The sequence below is a fragment of the Pseudorca crassidens genome, chromosome 2 (assembly GCF_039906515.1).
Source record: "Pseudorca crassidens isolate mPseCra1 chromosome 2, mPseCra1.hap1, whole genome shotgun sequence".
Taxonomy (NCBI): domain Eukaryota; kingdom Metazoa; phylum Chordata; class Mammalia; order Artiodactyla; family Delphinidae; genus Pseudorca; species Pseudorca crassidens.
Window position 1 is genome coordinate 99,842,907 of NC_090297.1, and position 19,594 is coordinate 99,862,500.

At 41.3% G+C, this 19,594-nt stretch overlaps 2 protein-coding genes across 7 annotated transcripts in view; both read right to left on the bottom strand.

Moving 5' to 3' along the window:
* Positions 1–827: 827 nt before the first annotated feature.
* On the bottom strand, positions 828–13,093 carry BCL2L15 (BCL2 like 15). Of its 2 annotated transcripts, none has more exons than XM_067727328.1 (4): positions 12,028–13,093; positions 8,596–8,752; positions 8,154–8,275; positions 828–4,006 (listed from the first exon to the last, which is right to left on the bottom strand). In XM_067727328.1, the coding sequence occupies exons 2-4, from the start codon at positions 8,720–8,722 to the stop codon at positions 3,557–3,559; spliced, it is 699 nt and encodes a 232-aa protein (XP_067583429.1). In that variant the 5' UTR covers positions 8,723–8,752; positions 12,028–13,093; the 3' UTR covers positions 828–3,556. The 2 variants fall into 2 exon arrangements, with proteins under 2 accessions (XP_067583429.1, XP_067583430.1); XM_067727329.1 differs by having other exon boundaries at positions 828–3,143; positions 3,782–4,006; positions 8,596–13,093.
* A 152-nt stretch (positions 13,094–13,245) lies between these two features.
* The window catches only part of AP4B1 (adaptor related protein complex 4 subunit beta 1), an 11,195-nt gene continuing 4,846 nt past the window's right edge, over positions 13,246–19,594 (bottom strand). For all 5 annotated transcript variants that reach the window (XM_067727322.1, XM_067727324.1, XM_067727323.1 and 2 more), the window contains exons 5-11: positions 18,958–19,105; positions 17,915–18,415; positions 16,809–16,888; positions 15,810–15,913; positions 14,862–15,069; positions 14,235–14,516; positions 13,246–13,973 (exon numbers count right to left, since the gene is read on the bottom strand). In XM_067727322.1, coding sequence (XP_067583423.1) covers positions 13,546–13,973; positions 14,235–14,516; positions 14,862–15,069; positions 15,810–15,913; positions 16,809–16,888; positions 17,915–18,415; positions 18,958–19,105 — 1,751 coding nt within the window. In that variant the 3' untranslated portion in view covers positions 13,246–13,545. The remainder of the gene's footprint in view (positions 13,974–14,234; positions 14,517–14,861; positions 15,070–15,809; positions 15,914–16,808; positions 16,889–17,914; positions 18,416–18,957; positions 19,106–19,594) is intronic.

Consider the following 19,594-nt stretch of genomic DNA (forward strand, 5'->3'; position numbering starts at 1 on the left):
AGGACAAAAAGGAAGGAATAAGTGAGAAAGACTAACTGGGGGAGTAGGACTGGAGGGAGGGAGAAGGGAAAAATGACAGGATTTGAGCTAGTTGGATGGTAATCTGGGAAAGTGTGGCGATAAGAAAGGTTGATAGAAATAAAGAATTAGAGTTTGTGGATATGGATTTAGCAAGAAGGAAAATAAGTCAGACATAGGAATCACTCACACTGAGGTGAAAGGTAAAGTAAGATTGGCTTGCCTTTGTGGGAGACAGAGTTAATGGAGAGAAAAAAGTCAAGCTAGAACTTTATGAATTCCAAACCACAGGGGCTCCAAATTGTTTAAGCAGTGCTTAAAATATTCCAGGCACTGGGCTAAGCCCTTGACAAAGTGTACTGTATCTTTTGTCCCTCACAATAACCCTATTATGGAAACATAGGCACAAAGAAATTGGATTACTTGCCCAATGTCACATGATTTGTCTATGGTGAAACTAAGTTGTTAAAATCAGACAACTTAAATGCCTTCTTGATCTCTGGGCTACAGTGTCTTCTTCTTGCAGCCCAAATCACTTCAGCATTCCTAGGATAAAGGGTGGCCTAACAACAAACACAACACCCAGGCCAGAGCTGCTTTACCCATTTGCCTGGTATACTCCCCAGGGGCACCATATCCTCTATCTCAAGATACTACAGTATAGGGGAGTTCCCTGGTGGTCCAGTGGTTAGGACTCTGTGCTTTCACTGCTGTGGCCTGGGTTCAATCCCTGACTGGGGAACTAAGATCCCGCAAGCTGTGTGGCATGGCCAGAAAAAAAAAAATACTACAATTTATTTTTTTCCAGTTTTATTGAGCTATAGCATTGTGTAAGTTTAAAGTATACAGTGTAATGATTTGATATACATATATAGTAAAATGATCACCATAACAAAGTTAACATATCCATCACCTCACATAGCTACAATTTGTGTGTATGGTGAGAACTTTAAAAATCTACTCTCTAAGCGACTTTTAAATATACATTACAGTATTGTTAACTATAGTCACCATGCTGTACGTTACATCCCCAGAACTTTTCATCTCATAGGAAGTTTGTACCCTTTGACGACCTTCACCTGTTTCCTCTACCCCACCCCACCCCCCACCCCCTGCCCCTGGCAACCACCAATCTGCTCCTTATTTTTATACCATTCAATTTAGATTACACTTGCTGAGAATTAGTTCAAATGCATAGAGAGAAGAATTTTATTTCAGGAACAGAACAGCATTAGTCAAAGTGAAAATAATGATTTCACTTAAGAGGTCAAATACCACAAAACTCACCATGCTGAGTTTACAGTAATGTAAGGGACAAAGGAATACATCAAGTGTCTTAAATTGGTAGCAAAAACAGATAATTTCTACTAAAGAGAAACATGAAATCTCATTTCTGGATTACTAACCTAATTGTGATTTATCGAAGAATAGAGGAAATAGCATAACTTGAAAAAGTCAGAATACATTAACAGCACTACAGCTTTATTTCTGTGTATCTAGGGGAGCCAGATGGCTGGCTGGGTGAAGGGAGGGGATGTGGTTAACTTTGTTAAACTTTAGCCAAAGCCATTAACGCCTCTCTTAGAAAAATAGGTATAGTAATGCTTTAGTAGTGATTTTCTTCTTGATGTTCAGGTAAATCGTCTGGTTTGGGGACTTAGAGATGAAGAAGTCTCTATTTGATGACTGCTTACTAATCTATGAGATTATTAAGAACTGCTATGAGATACACAGACCATAGAAACCATATGTTTTACCTCCAATCACTTGTGGCAGGGCCAGGGAAATGTATACCTTCTATCGAATACTCAGGAGTCACAGAGCTCCTTTTGCCAAAGGTTCTAAAGAAAGTGTGGACTATGCAAAAACTAACAAACACTCAGACTAAATTCTGAAAAAGGAGTTATCCTATCTACAGCTCTGTTTGGAATTATCATGATTGCAACAGAGTTTAAATTACACAAGGAGAAATGTTCATTTAGCTTTAGAGCAGGGGTCTGCAAACTTGAAGGGCCAGATAGTAAATATTTTAAGCTTTACAGGACAGGCTATATGGTGTCTGCTATAACTACTCAACTCTGCTGCTGCGATGCTAAAACAGCCATAAATAATATGTAAACAAGTGAGTGTAGCTGCATTCCAATAAAACTTTCTTTACAAAAAAAAATTTTTAAAGCGGTGGGCTGATTGGGCCTGTGTGCTCTAATTTCCCAACCCTTGCTCTAAAGTGACGGTTCTCAAAATTTATGTGTATATTAGAATCACCAGTGGATCTGATTAAAAAGTTAGGAACCTGGGCCCCAGCCCTCCCCTACAGAATCAGAATCTCTAGTGGATGGGGCCTGGAAATCAGCAACATATAAGGTCACATGCAAGTGGTATGTAAACTGTACTTTGAAAAACACTGTGGTATGTAGCTAGCCTCATCTAAGCTGCGATGGCCCTACTGTCCCAGAAGTGGGCCAGCACTTCCTGCATCCTGTGGCAATAAAAATGCAGCAACTGTTTTATTGCTCTTTGGCCTTCCTAGTAGAAGAGCAGATGAACAAAGTGCTATTTTTTTTGCTTCCAGCCTTGAAAATACATAAAATAAGTTGGCTCAGGTGAAATTAATATGAGATTTAGGTTATGAATTTAAAAGAAAATCCTCAACTTAAAATAACAAGGTTTTCTAACCAAAGATCTCCCTGAAACCCTTTAGACTGCAAAATTAGTAGACAAGATCCTTACCAGAGGACAGGACTAAATCTGAAGGAATGGTTTACTGTGTGTTCCCTTTTCCCCACAGTATCTCCAGCAAATGCCTGCCCTGTTGCCTGGAATTCCACTACTGATGAGTCACTACTTTAAGTCTGGAGGTCTTTGCTTCAACAAAACCTCATTAAAACTCATGTAAAAACAGAAAGTATAAAATCTCTACAGACCTCTGGGAGCTGCTCCTAACTTTAACAATCAGTAGAAAACAGGTTATTCAGCTAAGTTCAGTTCTGTCCAAGAGAAAGAAGGTCTTGATTTGGTTGTTTCTGTTTTAATTGCCAGAGATCTATCACCCGATCAGTCAAAGAAGATCAAAGTTTTTCAGGCTGGAAAACAGCTCCACCTCTTCTTCAGCTCTCCAGATTTTCCTAGGAAGGACAATGAATATCCTACAGTCAAAGGAATGGTCTTCAGGAACTCCCTAAAGAAGCCAGAATGACCCACAGATAACTCCAGGGAAGAGAGCTCTTACTAAGGCTTCTGCTGATCTTGGAAATGAAGGGGAGTGCTCTAAGAGAGCAGATGTTCTAATGATTACTAAGACATGGACTTAGAATGCCTCCTACTGTTACCACTACAGCAGATGTCACTAACTGTTTTTTTGTTAGATAATAGTAAGATGATTCTGAACTTCCTCAACACACACCCAAAAGATGTTAGGGAAAAAAGACCCAGAAATTTACCAGTAGAGCAAAGTCACACTGAGATTAGAACTCCACCACTAATATACTTCATAGATGATTATGTACAGGAAGTGGAAATTAGCTTGACAAGTAAGCAATCAACATTTTAGGCAGCCTGGCTCTGGGGTCCAAGACCCACTGGCTGAGCTTCTGACTCCTCCCCTTTTCCATGGCAAAAAAATCCCGGCATTTTCAGCAAAGTTGGAAGGCCAGTTTCCCTGCATGGTTTCCAACTGATGGAAAGAACCACGAATTGGAGTCCCAGAGATTAGTACAAAAACAATGCAAATGTCTAGCAAAGCCAGGGGCCCCAAAATACTTACCCAACCTCCCTGGCCCTGGATATACTCTCGGATGGCAGTGTTCCCAATGATCATATTTGTCATGGGCGTAGCCACCTGTCTTGCCATCTCAGGAGTCATACGGACCACACATTCAAGAAGTTTCACTGACACTGCCAGAAAGGCTCTCTCATAAGCCAAGCTGGAATCCTGGGCACACCAGGCCTTGCTGAGAGAATTAACTGTGTCCTGAAGTATAGCTCCTGCCTGGGGTAAGATATGAGATCTATCAGTGGAGTATCACTGAAAAAGTACAGTAGGCTGCAGGTGTAGGAATCCAATAAAACAAGTGTTTCTCAAAGAGTGGCAAGTGCACATTGGTTGTATCTAAGGTAATCTTAAGAAATAGATGGATATAATTCAAAAAGAGTCATGTACCACAATGTTCATTGCAGCTCTATTTACAATAGCCAGGACATGGAAGCAACCTAAGCGTCCATCCACAGATGAAAGGATAAAGATGTCGCACATATATACAATGGAATATTACTCAGCCATAAAAAGAAACGAAATTGAGTTATTTGTAGTGAGGTGGACGGACCTAGAGTCTGTCATACAGAGTAAAGTAAGTCAGAAAGAGAAAAACAAATACCATATGGTAACACATATATATGGAATCTAAAGAGAAAAAAATGGTCATGAAGAACCTAGGGGCAGGACAGGAATAAAGACACAGACCTACTAGAGAATGGACTTGAGGACATGGGGAGGGGGAAGGGTAAGCTGGGACAAAGTGAGAGAGTGGCATGGACATATATACACTACCAAATGTAAAACTGATAGCTAGTGGGAAGCAGCCTCATAGCACAGGGAGATCAGCTCGGTGCTTTGTGACCACCTAGAGGGGTGGGAGCGAGATGCAAGAGGGAGGAGATATGGGGATGTATGTATATGTATAGCTGATTCACTCTGTTATAAAGCAGAAACTAACACACCATTGTAAAGCAATTATACTCCAATGAAGATGTTAAAAAAAAAAGAACAGAAGAAAAAAAGAAGTAGATGGATAAACTTTTCTTACTTTAGTATTTTTAATTGATTGTAATGGGTATTAGAAAAAACCTAAGCAGCCAATCAAACCCATGATTTGCTCAGGATGAACAAAATGATTAAAGGAAAAACAAAATGATTTGAAAGAAAAATACCAAGTACATCATAGCAGAGTTGGTCAAATTCTAAAGGTATGGCTTGAATGACTGAAGTCTGGGAAACTCTAAAGTAAAAAATAGATTAGCTTTTCCTCTTTCTCTTTCCTTCCCCAAAAGTTCGATCCAAGAGTCATTAGATGGGGCTGAGTAAGGTCTATTGTGGTGTAGTGTAGGGGACCCATGGTGGTCAAAGCAGGGTGTCAGAACCTAAACAAGCCGAGAAGGGCATCCACGGTGAGAGTACCTAGATCCTGGTTTCCAAATAGCATTCTCCATTAAAAGAAACTAGAGCTCCCTGGCGAATGGCTAATTTCAGGCTGGGGCTTGGAAAATACAAGATCTTCTGTCAGAAATTAAAGAAGTGCTCAGAGAATGATAGGGACATGCCAAAAAGACACAGTCCAGGTTGAAAGGTGGAAGCTAGGGCAATTTGAGCATACAGATAAATAATAATAGTAACAGATTACAACCCACTGAATAAAGAAGGAATTCATGGGTCCACGTTGATATAAAAAATAAATAAATGAATAGATTAAAATTTTAGTGAGAAATGGGGCATTTACATGGTTTCAAAGGACTTCCCTACAAGACACTTACTAATTAAAGGTGAAAAGATTAACTTGACAGTGAAGAAGCCTTGCAGACACTATTTTAAGTGATTAAAGTTAACACCAGTACTGGGACAAATTGAAATCTGCACCACTTGATAGGATGCAGTGAAATGAACACAGCAACACTTCTGTGCAATTCCTACCAAAGGTACATATCCTGTATCGATTCAAGAGGAAATATCAAACAAACCCAAGTTAAGGGACATTCTTCAAAATAATTGGCCCATAATCGTCAAGGGTCAAGGTCATGAAAATCAAGGAAAGACTGAGGAACTATTCCAAATTGAAGGAGACGAAAGAGACATGACAACTAAGTGCAATATCTGATTCTGACCTAGATCCTTCTGCTATGCAGGTGACCCTTGAACAACTCAGAGGTTAGGGGAAACAATCCCCTGCATAGTTGAAAACCTACATATAACTTTATGGTTGGCCCTCCGTATCTGCGGTTCCACATCTGCAGATTCAACCAAGTGCAGATCGTGTAGTACTGTGCTATTTATTGAAAAAAAATGCATATAAGTGGACCCATGCAGTTCAAACCTGTGTTGTTCAAGGGCCAGCTGTAAGTGAAAGTCTGAGAAAATCTGAGTGGGATCTGAGGATGAGATGATAATGTATCAATGCTAAATTCCTGGTTTTGATGGTTAGACTGTGGTTATATAAGAGAATGTCCTTGTTTGAAGGGGGTGATGGAACAACATGTTGGCTACTTACTCTCAAACGATTCAACTTTTCTGTGAGTTTGAAGCTGTTTCCAAAATAATTTGTTTGTTTGTTTGGGGTTGTTTTTTTTTTTTTGTGGTACGCGGGCCTCTCACTGTTGTGGCCTCTCCCGTTGCGGAGCACAGGCTCCAGACGCACAGGCCCGGTGGCCACGGCTCATGGGCCCAGCCGCTCCGCGGCATGTGGGATCTTCCCAGACCGGGGCACGAACCCGTGTCCCCTGCATCGGCAGGCGGACTCTCAACCACTGTGCCACCAAGGAAGCCCCAAAATAATTTTTTTTAATTAAAAAGTAAAAGTAGATCCAGCTACCAGCTACCTAGGAAAGCTTCAGTGCAAGCAATTAGGTGTGATAAGTCCAGTTCTGCCTGAGCTGCATTCAGTAGGAAGATAAAGCATAAGGGTGTGGTTCAGCACAGAGATACAGAGAATAGATTGGTGGTGACCAGGAGATAGGGCGAGGTCAAAATGGGTAAAGGGGGGACTTCCCTGGTGGCACAGTGATTAAGAATCCACCTGCCAACGCAGGGGACATGGGTTCGAGCCCTGGTCCAGGAAGGTCCCACATGCCACGGAGCAACAAAGCCTGTGGGCCACAACTACTGAAGCCCGCACGCCTAGAGCCCGTGCTCCACAACAAAGAGAAGCCACTGCAATGAGAAGCGTGCGCACCACCACGAAGGGTAGCCCCCACTCACCACAACTAGAGAAAGCCCACGTACAGCAACGAAGAACCCAACGCAACCAAAAATAAAATATTAATTAATTAATTTAGAAAACCAAAAAGAACCAAAATGGGTAAAGGGGGTCAATTTTATGGTGACAGAGAGAAACTAGACTTTTGGTGGCAAGCATGCTGTGGTGTATACAAAAGTGGAATTATAATGTTGTGCACATGAAACTTATGTAAAGTTATAAAGCAATGCTACCTCAATTTAAAAAAAAAGTGTGATTCTGGAATCAGTCTGGGTTCAAATCCTAACTTCAACACTTACTAAATAATCTAATTACTTATTTCCCTATTCTTCAGTTTCCTTATCAGCTTAAATGGATACTAAGTCAGAAAATACTTTTTGAGGGCCTATTGTATATCATGTTCTGTTCTAGGTTGTGTGAATATAGCAGTGGACAAAATGGGTTAAATGTTTGCTCTCACAGTGTTACACACAGATGAGAGAGGTTGCACTGTGGATAACAGTTTCTATAATGCCTCATAGAGTGGTGTAAGGATTAAATGAGATAATAAATGTAAAGCATTTAGAATACTGTCTGGCACATGGTAAGTGATGAGTTAATATTAGCTGTCATTATTGATATTAATCAGCAACCTCTTCTAGAACATTGCCTATGGTATTTATATCCCATACAAAGTCCAGGAATCTGGACACTGATGAAAAGCCAGATACGCCCTAGTGGCTGCTGTACTTATCCTTCGTTGCGTCGGATTTGTCAAATGCCTATCCTTCCTGTATATAATTTTATTGCTGGACCTTGAGGAAAAAAAGATGTCCACTACCAGCAAAATAAATACTAAAACAGGTGCATAAAAGAATAAAATGCTTTACCAAGAATAAAATGCTATATATATGCTCTATGCCATTAAGCACAGCTCTGATGAAAAACAAATAGAAACAATCTGAAGGCTGATCAGCCTATGCCAAAAGCTCTCCACCTCAATACCACCTAGGCTTTGATTAACTGCTAAAGAATCGGCAGTTGAAGAATTCCTGCTGTGTCTCCTTGGATGCATTAAGCCCCCAAATCTTTCACAGAACATTTCTAGTCACAGTCATATAGGAGTAGTAAGAGAAGGATATCTGAAATAGAAAAAAAGCAGCAAACAATAGAAGGAAGTAGCAGAAACTTGACCTGTCCCTGAATGGTTTCTGCGATGATGTTTTTGGCAGAAGCTTCCAATTCTCCATTGAACTTGTCACCCAACATCCGAAGGCGACCAGCAATGATGGCCACATCAAAAGAGCAGACCTCTCCTAAAACAGAGGGAACACAGGCACATTCGTCACAATGCTTGAAGGGATGGCAAGTCCCAGGAATCTGGGCGTTGAAAAAAGTTCTCTAGACTTTTTAAACAATTTGGGCATCATTCTCTCCCAAGAAAATCTTCAATATTCTGTCAACACCAATAGAAGACAGAAAATCTCCCTTCACTGAGAATCTCTTTCCCTTCTATAAAGACTTCAGATATTGCTGAAAGCTTAGAGCTTACCTTTTGAAACTTAAGAAGAAATAAGTAAGAATATTCAGATTCTCTTGTTGACCTGCAATTACCACCTCAGGCCAGGAGCCTTACCTGAATCTACTTCGTCTGCACAACGTAGGGTCCGGTTAGCAACCTGACAAGTGGGACCTAAGAAGTCTGTGAGTAGAGAGTCTATAATGCATTCCGTTTGCTCCTCAAAGGTTTGGGGGCTCTTCATTTTAGGTGTTTATGGCCAAGTTTTGCTTTTCTACAAAACAAAGCAGTTTTCAGCTCAGAAGGAAGTCAGAAACACTGGTAAACCAGATGTGTCCCTCTTGTAAAGTTTCTTAATGGGACATGGAGTCCTGGAGCCTTTCCCACCACCTGTCTACAAAACAGCTGCTCAGAAAGATGGGACTTCTCTGAAGAGCTCACCCACACACAGCTAGGGAGGTTTGTTGAAGACTTTCAGTTCCTTATCTCAGAGCCACACCCAAGCCAGTACCTAGGGTTAATGAATAACTTTAATAGTTAGATAGCCAATCTAGAACTGAAAGAGTCAAGGAAGAGCTCTTGGGCAACACTGAGAAACTTCCTGCTGGGTTCTGGGTATGGTGTAATTTAAAGAAAGAAATTTTGAAGTTCTATTACACAAGCATTCAACTCCTGACTATGGCATTCGTTTGCCACTATCACACACCGATTACTTACTGAGTACCAGTGTGTAAGAAACTACACATACTTGGCACTATAAATAACCCAGAAAAACGACACAGATACAGTTCCCATCCTCATGGGGTCATACTTCAGCATGAATGACAGATATTAAATGACTAATCATATAATTTCTTGTGCTTATTAAGATATAGTGTGTTACTACAGTGTATAATAAGGAAACAAACCTGGGGGTAAGGAAGGCTTCCTTGAGTAGTAACATCTGAGATGAGCTCTGAAGGACAAGCAGGGATTCATTAGGCAAAGAGTAGGAATAAGACCATTCCAGATGGAGGGTATAAGATATATAAAAGCTGAAAAGATGAATAAAAATTTGGGCATTTGAGGAATTGTAAATGGGGACAACACAAAGTATTTCACAGGGAAATAACAAGGATTAAATAAGATAATGTTATGTGGAATGACCCAAGAGTATCTGACACACAGCAAGTGTTAAATATCTTCCTTTTAGCCCAAGGTCTAATGACCAGGATTAAAAGGGATCTGGGATATCTCTAATAGAATTAATTGGGATTTTCCTAATAGGGTTGGACTCCATTGTCGTTTTACAGGTTCTCAGGATTGGACACTTCATAGTGGCTGCCTTCTTAATGTAACTACACCTAGATTCTGGGTTTGTATCTCAGAAGCAGCACTCAAACCTATCAGCCCTTCCAGAACTAGTGAACTAGTAAGAGATTCAAGCATAAACAGTAAGTTAGTTGTTCAAAGTGGAATTTCTAGCTTGCAAGATAATCAGAGCCAATCTTCTGCTTTCTATTCCATTCTAAAAAAAAAAATCATAAATTCCTTTCAGACTAGGAACAGGAATTATGTAGCTGAAGGGCCATTTTTATTTGTCATTATCAATCATTAGGGCTGAAACTTCAGTTTCTACTAAACAGCCTTCAGACCTCTAATGTCAGAGATAATTCTAGGTCAACCTCCTTTCACACTAGAGTGAGCCACTGACAACTTAAGGATTCCAACAAGTACATTTATGACATACTCCCAAAATAATATACAAAAACAAAAACAAAAAATTATAAGATACTATCCAACTGGTGTTAAATAGCTTGCCCAAGGTAAGTGGCATCAGTAAGTGGCAGAATAGAAATTTAAAACCAAGTGTATCTTACCATTAACAATAAACCTTTTCCCACAATAATAAACCACCTTCCTCATTTCACTACTGATATGCTTATGGGCAAATGCCATCTTGGGAATCTAATCTTTGCATAATCTTATCTATCCTTTGCATTATCTGTACAATCAATGTTGTAAGGCTACAGAAACAGAGTATACCCTTTATGAGCAATGTGGGGTAAAATTTCCTCCTTTGTTTATTTCTCTCTGGGCCTTCAATGTAGCACCCTCCCAACTACCCCTTCCCCTCCCTACCAGCCCACATACCCTTCACTCTTACAGTTCAAATATTGTACTCTTAATTATTACTGAAAAATGAGGCCAGAATTTTTTCACTATCACTTGCTTCTCTTGCTGTTCTGGCGATAACAACTAATATCCCTTTCCCAAAGCCTCATCTCATTATATCATTGGCTCAAAATCCAGGATCTTGTCATCTGCACCAGGTCCGCATGTGAATGAGGATCCTGGGGTACAGCTCCTCTCAACATGAAGACCTATAACTAAGAAAAAAAGTTGTCTCCCCTCCCCCAAACACCCAATATATGAGAAAGGGACAAAATAATTGTAACAGAACTCCCATTCAAAAAGGAGGAGGGAATGGAGACATTTAACAGTCGCTGGTCCATAGCAGTAAAATGATCATCAGGAACTATGCAAATGATTGCCTCTGTAATGTTCCAAAGCACCACTGTCATTGGCGGGCACTCATCGTATGTGTTACTATTTACCAACTAAGACAGACATTAGAAGGCCATTTTTCTAAAAGCAGAGTATCAACTACCCTCATGGATTTTAAAGATAAGCATCCACTTATATCATCAAACCATATAACTGCAGAAGCTAGAGAGATCCTAGGGAGAAGGAATATTAAATAATTAACTTCATGGTATACTTAAGCTTTAGTCATTTTGCTTGTAAATTAGTAAAACCAGACTACAGTTAAGAGAAATCAGTTCTTCATTGAGATCATTTTAAAATTACACTTTTCAAAAGCAACAGTTGCATATTCTGCTATGCCCCTACTTTACAGAAAAGCAACCAGGTGGGGCTTAATCTTCTAAAGGCTCCAATAGTTGGGATCACTTTAGCAACATTCAATTGCTGAGCTGTACCTAATTTTCTTTAGGTCAATATTTCAATTATAGTCTTTAATTTTTTAAAAAGTCAATCAATTTACTCAGTTTCTACCACTTACATTCTGTTCCCTTGTAACACTTAAAACTGGCAGCACTTAGCACTTCGATTTTGTTTTAATACCTAATTAAACATTCACAGTTTAACTGAACAAGTCAAAACATGGAAAGCAGTTCTGAAGCTATTCTGATCCCCCTACTTCCAGTCCCTGGGGATCCATGGTCTAGATCAGACTTTTTCAACTGGGGGTGATTTTGACCCCCACAGTAACTTGGCAATGTCTGAAGACAGTTTTAGTTGTCACAACTAGGGGTTCTACTGGCATCTAATGGTATAGATCAGAGATATGGCTAATGATTATCCTACAGTGCATAGGAAAACCTCCTACAGCAAAGAATTATATGGCCCCAAATGTCAGTAGTACCACTTTTGAGAAACCCTAGTCTAGATGGAATTCCATCTATTGTCCTCTATGTGGTCAACACAATATAATAAAACACACTTCAAACACCAACCCCCAAACACCATCAGAATCTAATTACTTACAGCCATTCGTTCAATGCTATTTATTGAGTAATCACTATGTGGTCGGCACTGTAGAGATAGAAGGAAAGAAAGATAATCACTGTCCTTAGAAACTGTCTGGTTGAGACAGACAACTCACAAACCCAGGCCCTTGCCAGAAAACTCAGCAATGTTATCTACTCTTATTAAAAGCTTGGTTGAGAGAAATGATGGTGAAGCATTATTTGAAGGATAGGCAGTCCATCTATGTATCTAGGTAGAAGTCCTTAAATTAAGCTGGATGATATTTGGGTCACAGTATCTATAGTCCTTGAAGAAATGCCCTCACTAAGCTCTATACTAAAGCTATGCTCTCTGTTTGTATTGAAGAACACCATAAGAAAACCATGTGAAACTCTTTACTAACTTCCCATAGGAATCTTCTGCGTATCACTCAGCGCCATCCATGTGAAACTACATGTAAATTTCTCTTCGAAATTAGAATTGAAATGTTTCTTCCTCTCTGGTAACAACTATACGACCGTTTCTCTTTATTCTGACTGCCAAATCACTTACAGAGCTAAATCTGAGGCGCAACGATATCAACTATGTAGGCCCTTTCAGCCTGAACATTTGTATATGTTCCCATCCCTGACCCAGCTGGTTTTCACAGGTATTTTTATTTTTCCTGTGCTGGATTATCTGGTTATTTATACTTTACCATCATTTTATTACATCTGTTTTTGCCATAAGTTGTCTCAGTGATTAAAACGTGGCCAGGTATGAATAAAATTAAACGTGAGAAAGAGCGACAAGAAAACAATTACAACAGTGCTGCTAGAAATGTGCACTGACTGCTTTCACAGCTTGAATGAGACCCCGGATGAAGGCAGGAGGGTCACAGAAAACTTCCTGAAAGAGCTCATGCCTGAGCTGAACATTGAAAGATAGACTAGGTGTTACTTAAAGAAGACATGAGGGTGAGGAAATGGTCTAGGCGAGAAGAAAAAGCAGGTGCCAAGGCACAGAGGTGAGAGAGAGCCGAGCGTATTCAGGGAACTGCAAGTGGTTTGCTTGTGCCAGAACAGAGGGTATCCTGGGGAGTGCTGAGACATGGCACCAAAGAGGTACTTGAGACGCCAGGCTAAGGACTCTGAACTCTGGCCTAAAAACCATGATTAGAAATATGAGAACAGTCAGGAATTCACTGCAATAATCCAGGGAAGAAAAGATGACCCCCACAAATGATGACCCAGTCAGTTTCCAGACACATCAGGCATCTTTAATGAGTAAAATAATCCCTTAAACTGATTAGGAAAGAATCCAAATCCTACTCTCACCCCATTCCCACCCCCTTACCAACAACATTAACCTTTACCACATCACCTGGAAAAATGGGGTCATTCACCAATGATCTTTGGACAAGAATGTAAGAATTCTCATTCCCAGATTCCCATTCTCCTTTGCATTTGATATTATCTGGACTTACAAGCAGCTATAATAAGAAAAACTAAGGAACTCTGAGAGCTATTCATCTCACTAAGGATAGGCAAGAAGCTGTTATGATTTCATGTCTCCAATTGTTCCAATCACAGTTTCTAATACAGAAATAAAACTGTTCAGTGTCTCTGTCCTCGCCTTGTTTTGTTTTACTGAGATCTGCATGTGCAAGTTCTCGGGCTCCAACAGCAGTTCTGTCAGGAACAGACAGCCAGTGTCATCCTGAGCGCTGAGGTAGGCTTTCCACGGCTGAGTCCCAGCCCTGTTCATCGCGATGGTCTGGATGTTCACGACTTGCAGGGCCATCTGGAGGGTGTCAGGATGGACTGCTCCCTGCCACGGGAACACCTGCTGATGAGCAACTTTGAGGCTCAGCCAAGTTTTCTCAAAACACTCAGCAGTAAGCTGGTGATTGGGGACTAGCATGAGGGCTCTGGAATCAGGGAGCTCTTGGACCCTCTCCTTGTTCTCTTCAGGAATCAGGGGTCCTACAAGAGTCAGAAAGCTTGTGTAAGAGATGCTCTTAATCTGTAGAACTACATTTTTAAATCTAGATTTCCAGCAGTACACAATGTGACTCTCATCTTCAGAGAAATGGCTTAAATAACCAATGATGAACTTCCTTCTTGCTCACAGAGACAAAATTCGGGCAACAGTCTGAGGTTTAGCTAGGGTACTCTACTCTCTACCAGTCATTGCAAAAGATAAAGATTTTTCATGACAAGGTATAAAGTAAGGACTATTTTTACCTGATGTGGCAAAAGATGCAGTGTTAGGAAGCTCTAGGCCATGACGTTCCACACCCTGGCATTTAGAGATGGTTGCCCAGCGGGCTTTGCCATATACTGGCACCAGTGTGTTGAAGTCCGAGGCCCAGCTGTTCACAGGTCTTTCTGCCTGATCCTCCAAAAGTCTGAGAGAAGGGTCAGATTGAGGGCTCCGTAGGATCCGCTTCACTTCATCGATGCCAGCTAAGAGGAGGCGATAGTAGAAGAGACCTCGGTCCCGTACTGCCATATCCTTTTCTTCCTCTGAGGTAAGATAACAGACTAAGTTAATTAAAAACAAAAATGAAAACACTCTTTCTACCCCTGTGCCCACCAGAATAGGAGAACAAAATGAAGGAGGGAGGAAACCCTGGAAAACGTTGACATTTTCTTCTTCGGTCCCAGATGGCTCACCAAACAATGAAAGCTGTGAGAACCTGTATGACTGGTCATGGCAAGTACCATTTCCTTTTTTTTTTTTTAAATTTGATTTTATTTATTTTTTTATACAGCAGGTCCTGTCCTCATTAGTTACCCATTTTATACTTATTAGTGTATACATGTCAATCCCAATCTCCCAATTCAACCGTTTCCTTCTGAAGAGCCTACCTATGCAGTAGTATAATAAACGGCCCAGCGTGTCCTGGCACTCGGCGGGTCGAGAGAGGAAAAGGCGCAGCAGAGCCGTGAGCAGCTCCATCTTGACAGCTGGAAATGTCTCCGACTTCACATTCTCTACGAAGTCCTCCAACACATAAGGAGCGTTGGGGATTCTCTTCCCGTGGACACCGAGTAGCCAAATAAGCGCCTGCTTCCCCTAGGTAATAAGGGAGTAAGAACAGGTGCTCAACATTTGGCTGTCCAGAACACAGGCCAGAGCAGGCAGTAGATAGCAGCAGGTTTTGCTTTTCCCCTAGAGTCAGTAGAAAAGGTATAATATTTTATTTACTTCCACTTGCATTTATTAATTCACCCCCTACTAAACTCTCTACAACAAATAGGAATGAAATTCTACCACACAAAAGGAGACTTAAGACTCTCACAGCCTATGTTGCTTAAGCAATAAGGCTTCCTCACCTTTGAGGCTTCTTCCCCAATTTGGGGTTTAATGCTTCAGTGGAAGCTATTGGAAGATTCCCCTAAGTTAGGGGAACCTAGTGTGCACATCAGAGTCACCTGCAAAGTTTCTTAAAACTCTGTGTGTCTAGGGCTTCCACTCTTGAATATTTGAGTAGATACTGGAAGCCCAAATATTTGTAAAACTTTCACAGACGATTCTGATTTTCATGCCAGCTGAAAACCCTATGGTCTAAATCTCTGACTCAAAACTGTTCACAAGAACAATGGTATCAAAATATTTGTAAGAAAACCATAGCTAAATCCTAATGTTTTTATAATTTATATCCCACCTACACCCAAAACAGAATCTGAGGTGGCAATCAATTCTAAGAATTCCACTTCAGACACTGGGTGGAAAGAATAATTAGATTCCATTTCACAGAGCAGGGTCCCAAGCACTCCCCCTCTGCCTAGAAGTAAAGGAGAATTACAGCCTACCTCGCTATCTTGAATGCTCTCCTCACAGCCGGGCAGGGCCTGACACACAGCTTCTGTACACTGAGGACACAACCAAACCAGGTCTCGGAAAGTCTGCACAACCACTAGAGCACAGCTCAGGACACAAGAGCACAGGATTAGAGCCTCCGCACGGGAAAGAATCTTAAGAAAAGTCACATATTCAGGCTAGATTACTGGGGCAATTTCTGTAAAATGGGTGTTTGGTGGGGTGGTCAATAATTATCTGAGAAATGTCTGACATGGGCAACAATTTCTTAATAAGTGTTGCTCATCAGATTGCCATGAGGATAAATGAGTTAACGTATGTGAAAGCACTTGGCAAACCAGAAAGCATATACAAATGTGGGGGAGTGCTGCTGTCGAATGATGCTCTGAGGACAGTATAAAAGGAGCCACCAGGGCTGGAGCTACGGTGAAGCAAGCAAGGTGCCAGGGTGTAAAATTTAAGAAGACTCACAGAGTTAGCATTTGCACAAACTTGAGAGCGAGTGCCTCTTTATATATATTCTTTTTTTAAAATATATATTCTTTTCCATTCTGGTTTATCATTGGATATTGAATATACCTCCCTGTGCTATGCAGTAGCACACTGTTGTTTATCCATTCTCTATATAAAAGTGAGTGCCTCTTTAAATGTTTGCATCCTAGGCGATTTGCTTGCCTCACCCTAGTCCCAGTCTTGGAAGTCACTGCTTACAGTATGCTGCCATAAAGCAAAAAGAGGGGTAAAGGTGGGGAAATAACAAGCAAGGTCACCCTCGCACCCTTCATGATCTATGCAACAGCCTTGTAGACTCATGGCAACCTGAAGACTCCCTACTCTGTTAGATCTATATGTTTCTCTGATGGTAACAGATGATGATGCAAAGAAGAGTTTAAACCTCTGTTATTGAACAACAAATATGTTTTGAGCAAATACTATAGGTCGGGAAATTGACCAAAAAAAAAAAAAAAAAATCCTAGAAAGGTAGCCATTACCTGTGGTAATGTGCTCTTGTCGAAGCCCCAGCAGCTCTGTTAGAATTTGCACACATTGATCCGTGTAGGTCCTGGCGATGCTACCTACAGAGGAAGGGAAAGCAGAAAAATGTGTTAAGTCAGATACTAGCACCTCATTCTAAAATAATTTCCCACCAGCCAAAGAAAGACCAAGAGGACCAGAAATATCTAAGAAAAAGAAAAAGAAAATCACCCCTTGCTTGATGAAATAAGAATCTAAGTTTACTATAAAGGGAACTTTGGTAAAATGAATTTCCCATTGAACAAGGTTGAAAACTTTTAGTCACAAAGGTATTTATGTGGCAACCAGTTTGTTGCAGCACACCTGTACAGGAATATTCCTGCTGGGAACACTGTGCAACAGCCTCCAGACTGCAGGCTTTCTACTCCCCTCTTTGTGCCCTCTTCTCTGCCTCTAAAAATAACCATACTTTATTCTACATCCGAGGGTTCCTTCTCCTCCTCTACTTGAAGTCCTCCAAAACTTAGCTCCCCAGCTGCTTGCATTTGACTCACTCTAGCCCTTTAAATTCCAGACAGAGTAGCATGAAAAGGTCTGTAAGTCTTATGTTTTACTCTGTGCTGGTCCACTCATCATAATGCGTAGCCAGGAGCAGAAGCTTGATAAAAGATTGCTAAATTTTCAAAGGACTTTGAGTCAGGAAGGCTGGGTTCCAGTCCCAGTTCAGGAACTATATGACCTTTGGGCAATTTAAGAAACTTTTTGTGCCTGAGTTTCTTCATCTTTGAAACGAAGTTAATAATAACACTTGTCCACTCTTCTTGACTGCCTCACAAGGCTGTGGGAAGATGATATACAGAAAAGCATTTTGAATAACAGACGACAAAAGGCAATATAAATTGTGTTACAGTTTGCATCACCTATAGTCTATATCCTAGAAGATATGGAAACACCAGTGTTGACCAAAAAAACCTTTCTCCCCACCTTGTTTGTAGTCACTGACCTAACTGTTTGGTGCAAGATACTTTGCCTCTGAAGCAAGATTCACTCCCTTTCCTCTCTGTGGTTCCACAGCTTTCTAGCTGGTTGGTCTAGGCTCTCACAAAGGAAAAGCAACAGATACCTACCTATGGCAAAGATGGCAGCCTGCGCAAAGTCGGCAGACACATCAGTGCAGTACCCGCGAAGCTCCTCCAGCACCTGCTGCACGTTCTCGTCGTTCACCAGCTCACACAGCACCTCCACCTTCTGGAGCTTGATGTAGTGGGGCTCCGAGTAGGAGCAAAAAAACTTTTTGTAGTGGCTGCTAAAGTGACCCGGCAAACTGTGCAGGACCTGGCGCACATGGCAGAGGGCAGCAAAACAGAGCTCGCGGCTCTCTGAAGAACAGGCAGCCAGCAAAGTTCCCTTGACTTGCATGAGCACGTCAGTTTGCACATGGGGGAAGTTTTTTGCCAAGATCAGAAAGAGTTTGGTGGCTCCCATCACCACACCTGGGCTACTGCTCTTGAGAAAACTGTCCAACAGGTTGAGAATGTCAAACAGCTCCTCCTCACTGCGGGGTTGGTAGCGTAGCAGAAAGTTCAATACTTCAGCCTGGCCCCACTGGTCCAGTTTTGACATTCTATCCAAAAAAGAAAACAAAAGTGCTATCCTAGCAACAAAATTAGGACCACCTCCATGCTACTGCCATGTCACCAGTCATCTGTTCATCACAACAAGGGGAGAATTCTTGAAAATAGGTTGTGCCATAATCAAATTATTCTTCTGATGTACGAAAGTTTACACAAAATAAGGCTTTAAATTCCAAGATGAGTTTACGGTACAAATGCACACTCATCGAAGGCCAAAGACATGATCACCATATCCTAGATCCAGATTCTCTACATTTTAAGATAGTATGAATGGCTTAGTTTGGAGGACATAACGACTGCAGAGGACAGAACCCTGAAGGATCCTTCTGCCATCTCTCTATATCACCAAAAGAAACTAAGACAAATGAAAAAAAAATTATCTCAATGAAACATGAGGAAGTTAATAGTTACAGTTAACTTTCTTAACTACTCTACAGAAGTTGTTCAAGACCTCTCCTTCATTCAATACATCAACAAGATCCCATTAGGATGTAGATTTGATCATGATAAAAGAGCACAGAGGCATCCAAACCGATTTAAGAGATGGTGGGCGATGGGCTTATTGATGACAACACCTCCTTCCTGTTTCAAAATTTCCTCCAGAGACCTCAGGCAGTTCACAACCACAATTGGATCCTGGTCACGCAGCAAACTATATAATTCGTTTACCAGGGCACCATCTATAAAACGGAACAAAGATCTCACATAAAGAAAAGTTTCAGAGTCAAGGTGATAGAGCCAGAATAACAGTTCCAGGCAGACAAAGCTGAACTTCTCTGCCACAAAAATAACAAAGGCAGTAACAAAGTGCAAGGCCAAAACAATGGTCATTTCCAGACTGTTCTAAGCAGCTAAGGCACAGGATCTCACGTGGGCCCCAAAGAAAGGACTTCTCTAATCTCAGAAAATACCAAGCCCTGCGTCCTACTTAAAAGAGACATACAGGGCTTCCCTGGTGGCGCAGTGGTTGAGAGTCCGCCTGCCGATGCAGGGGACACGGGTTCGTGCCCCGGCCCGGGAAGATCTCACATGCCGCGGAGTGGCTGGGCCCGTGAGCCATGGCCGCTGAGCCTGCGCGTCCGGAGCCTGTGCTCCGCCACAGGAGAGGCCACAACAGTGAGAGGCCCGTGTACCGCAAAAAAAAAAAAAAAAAAAAAAAAAAGCGACAT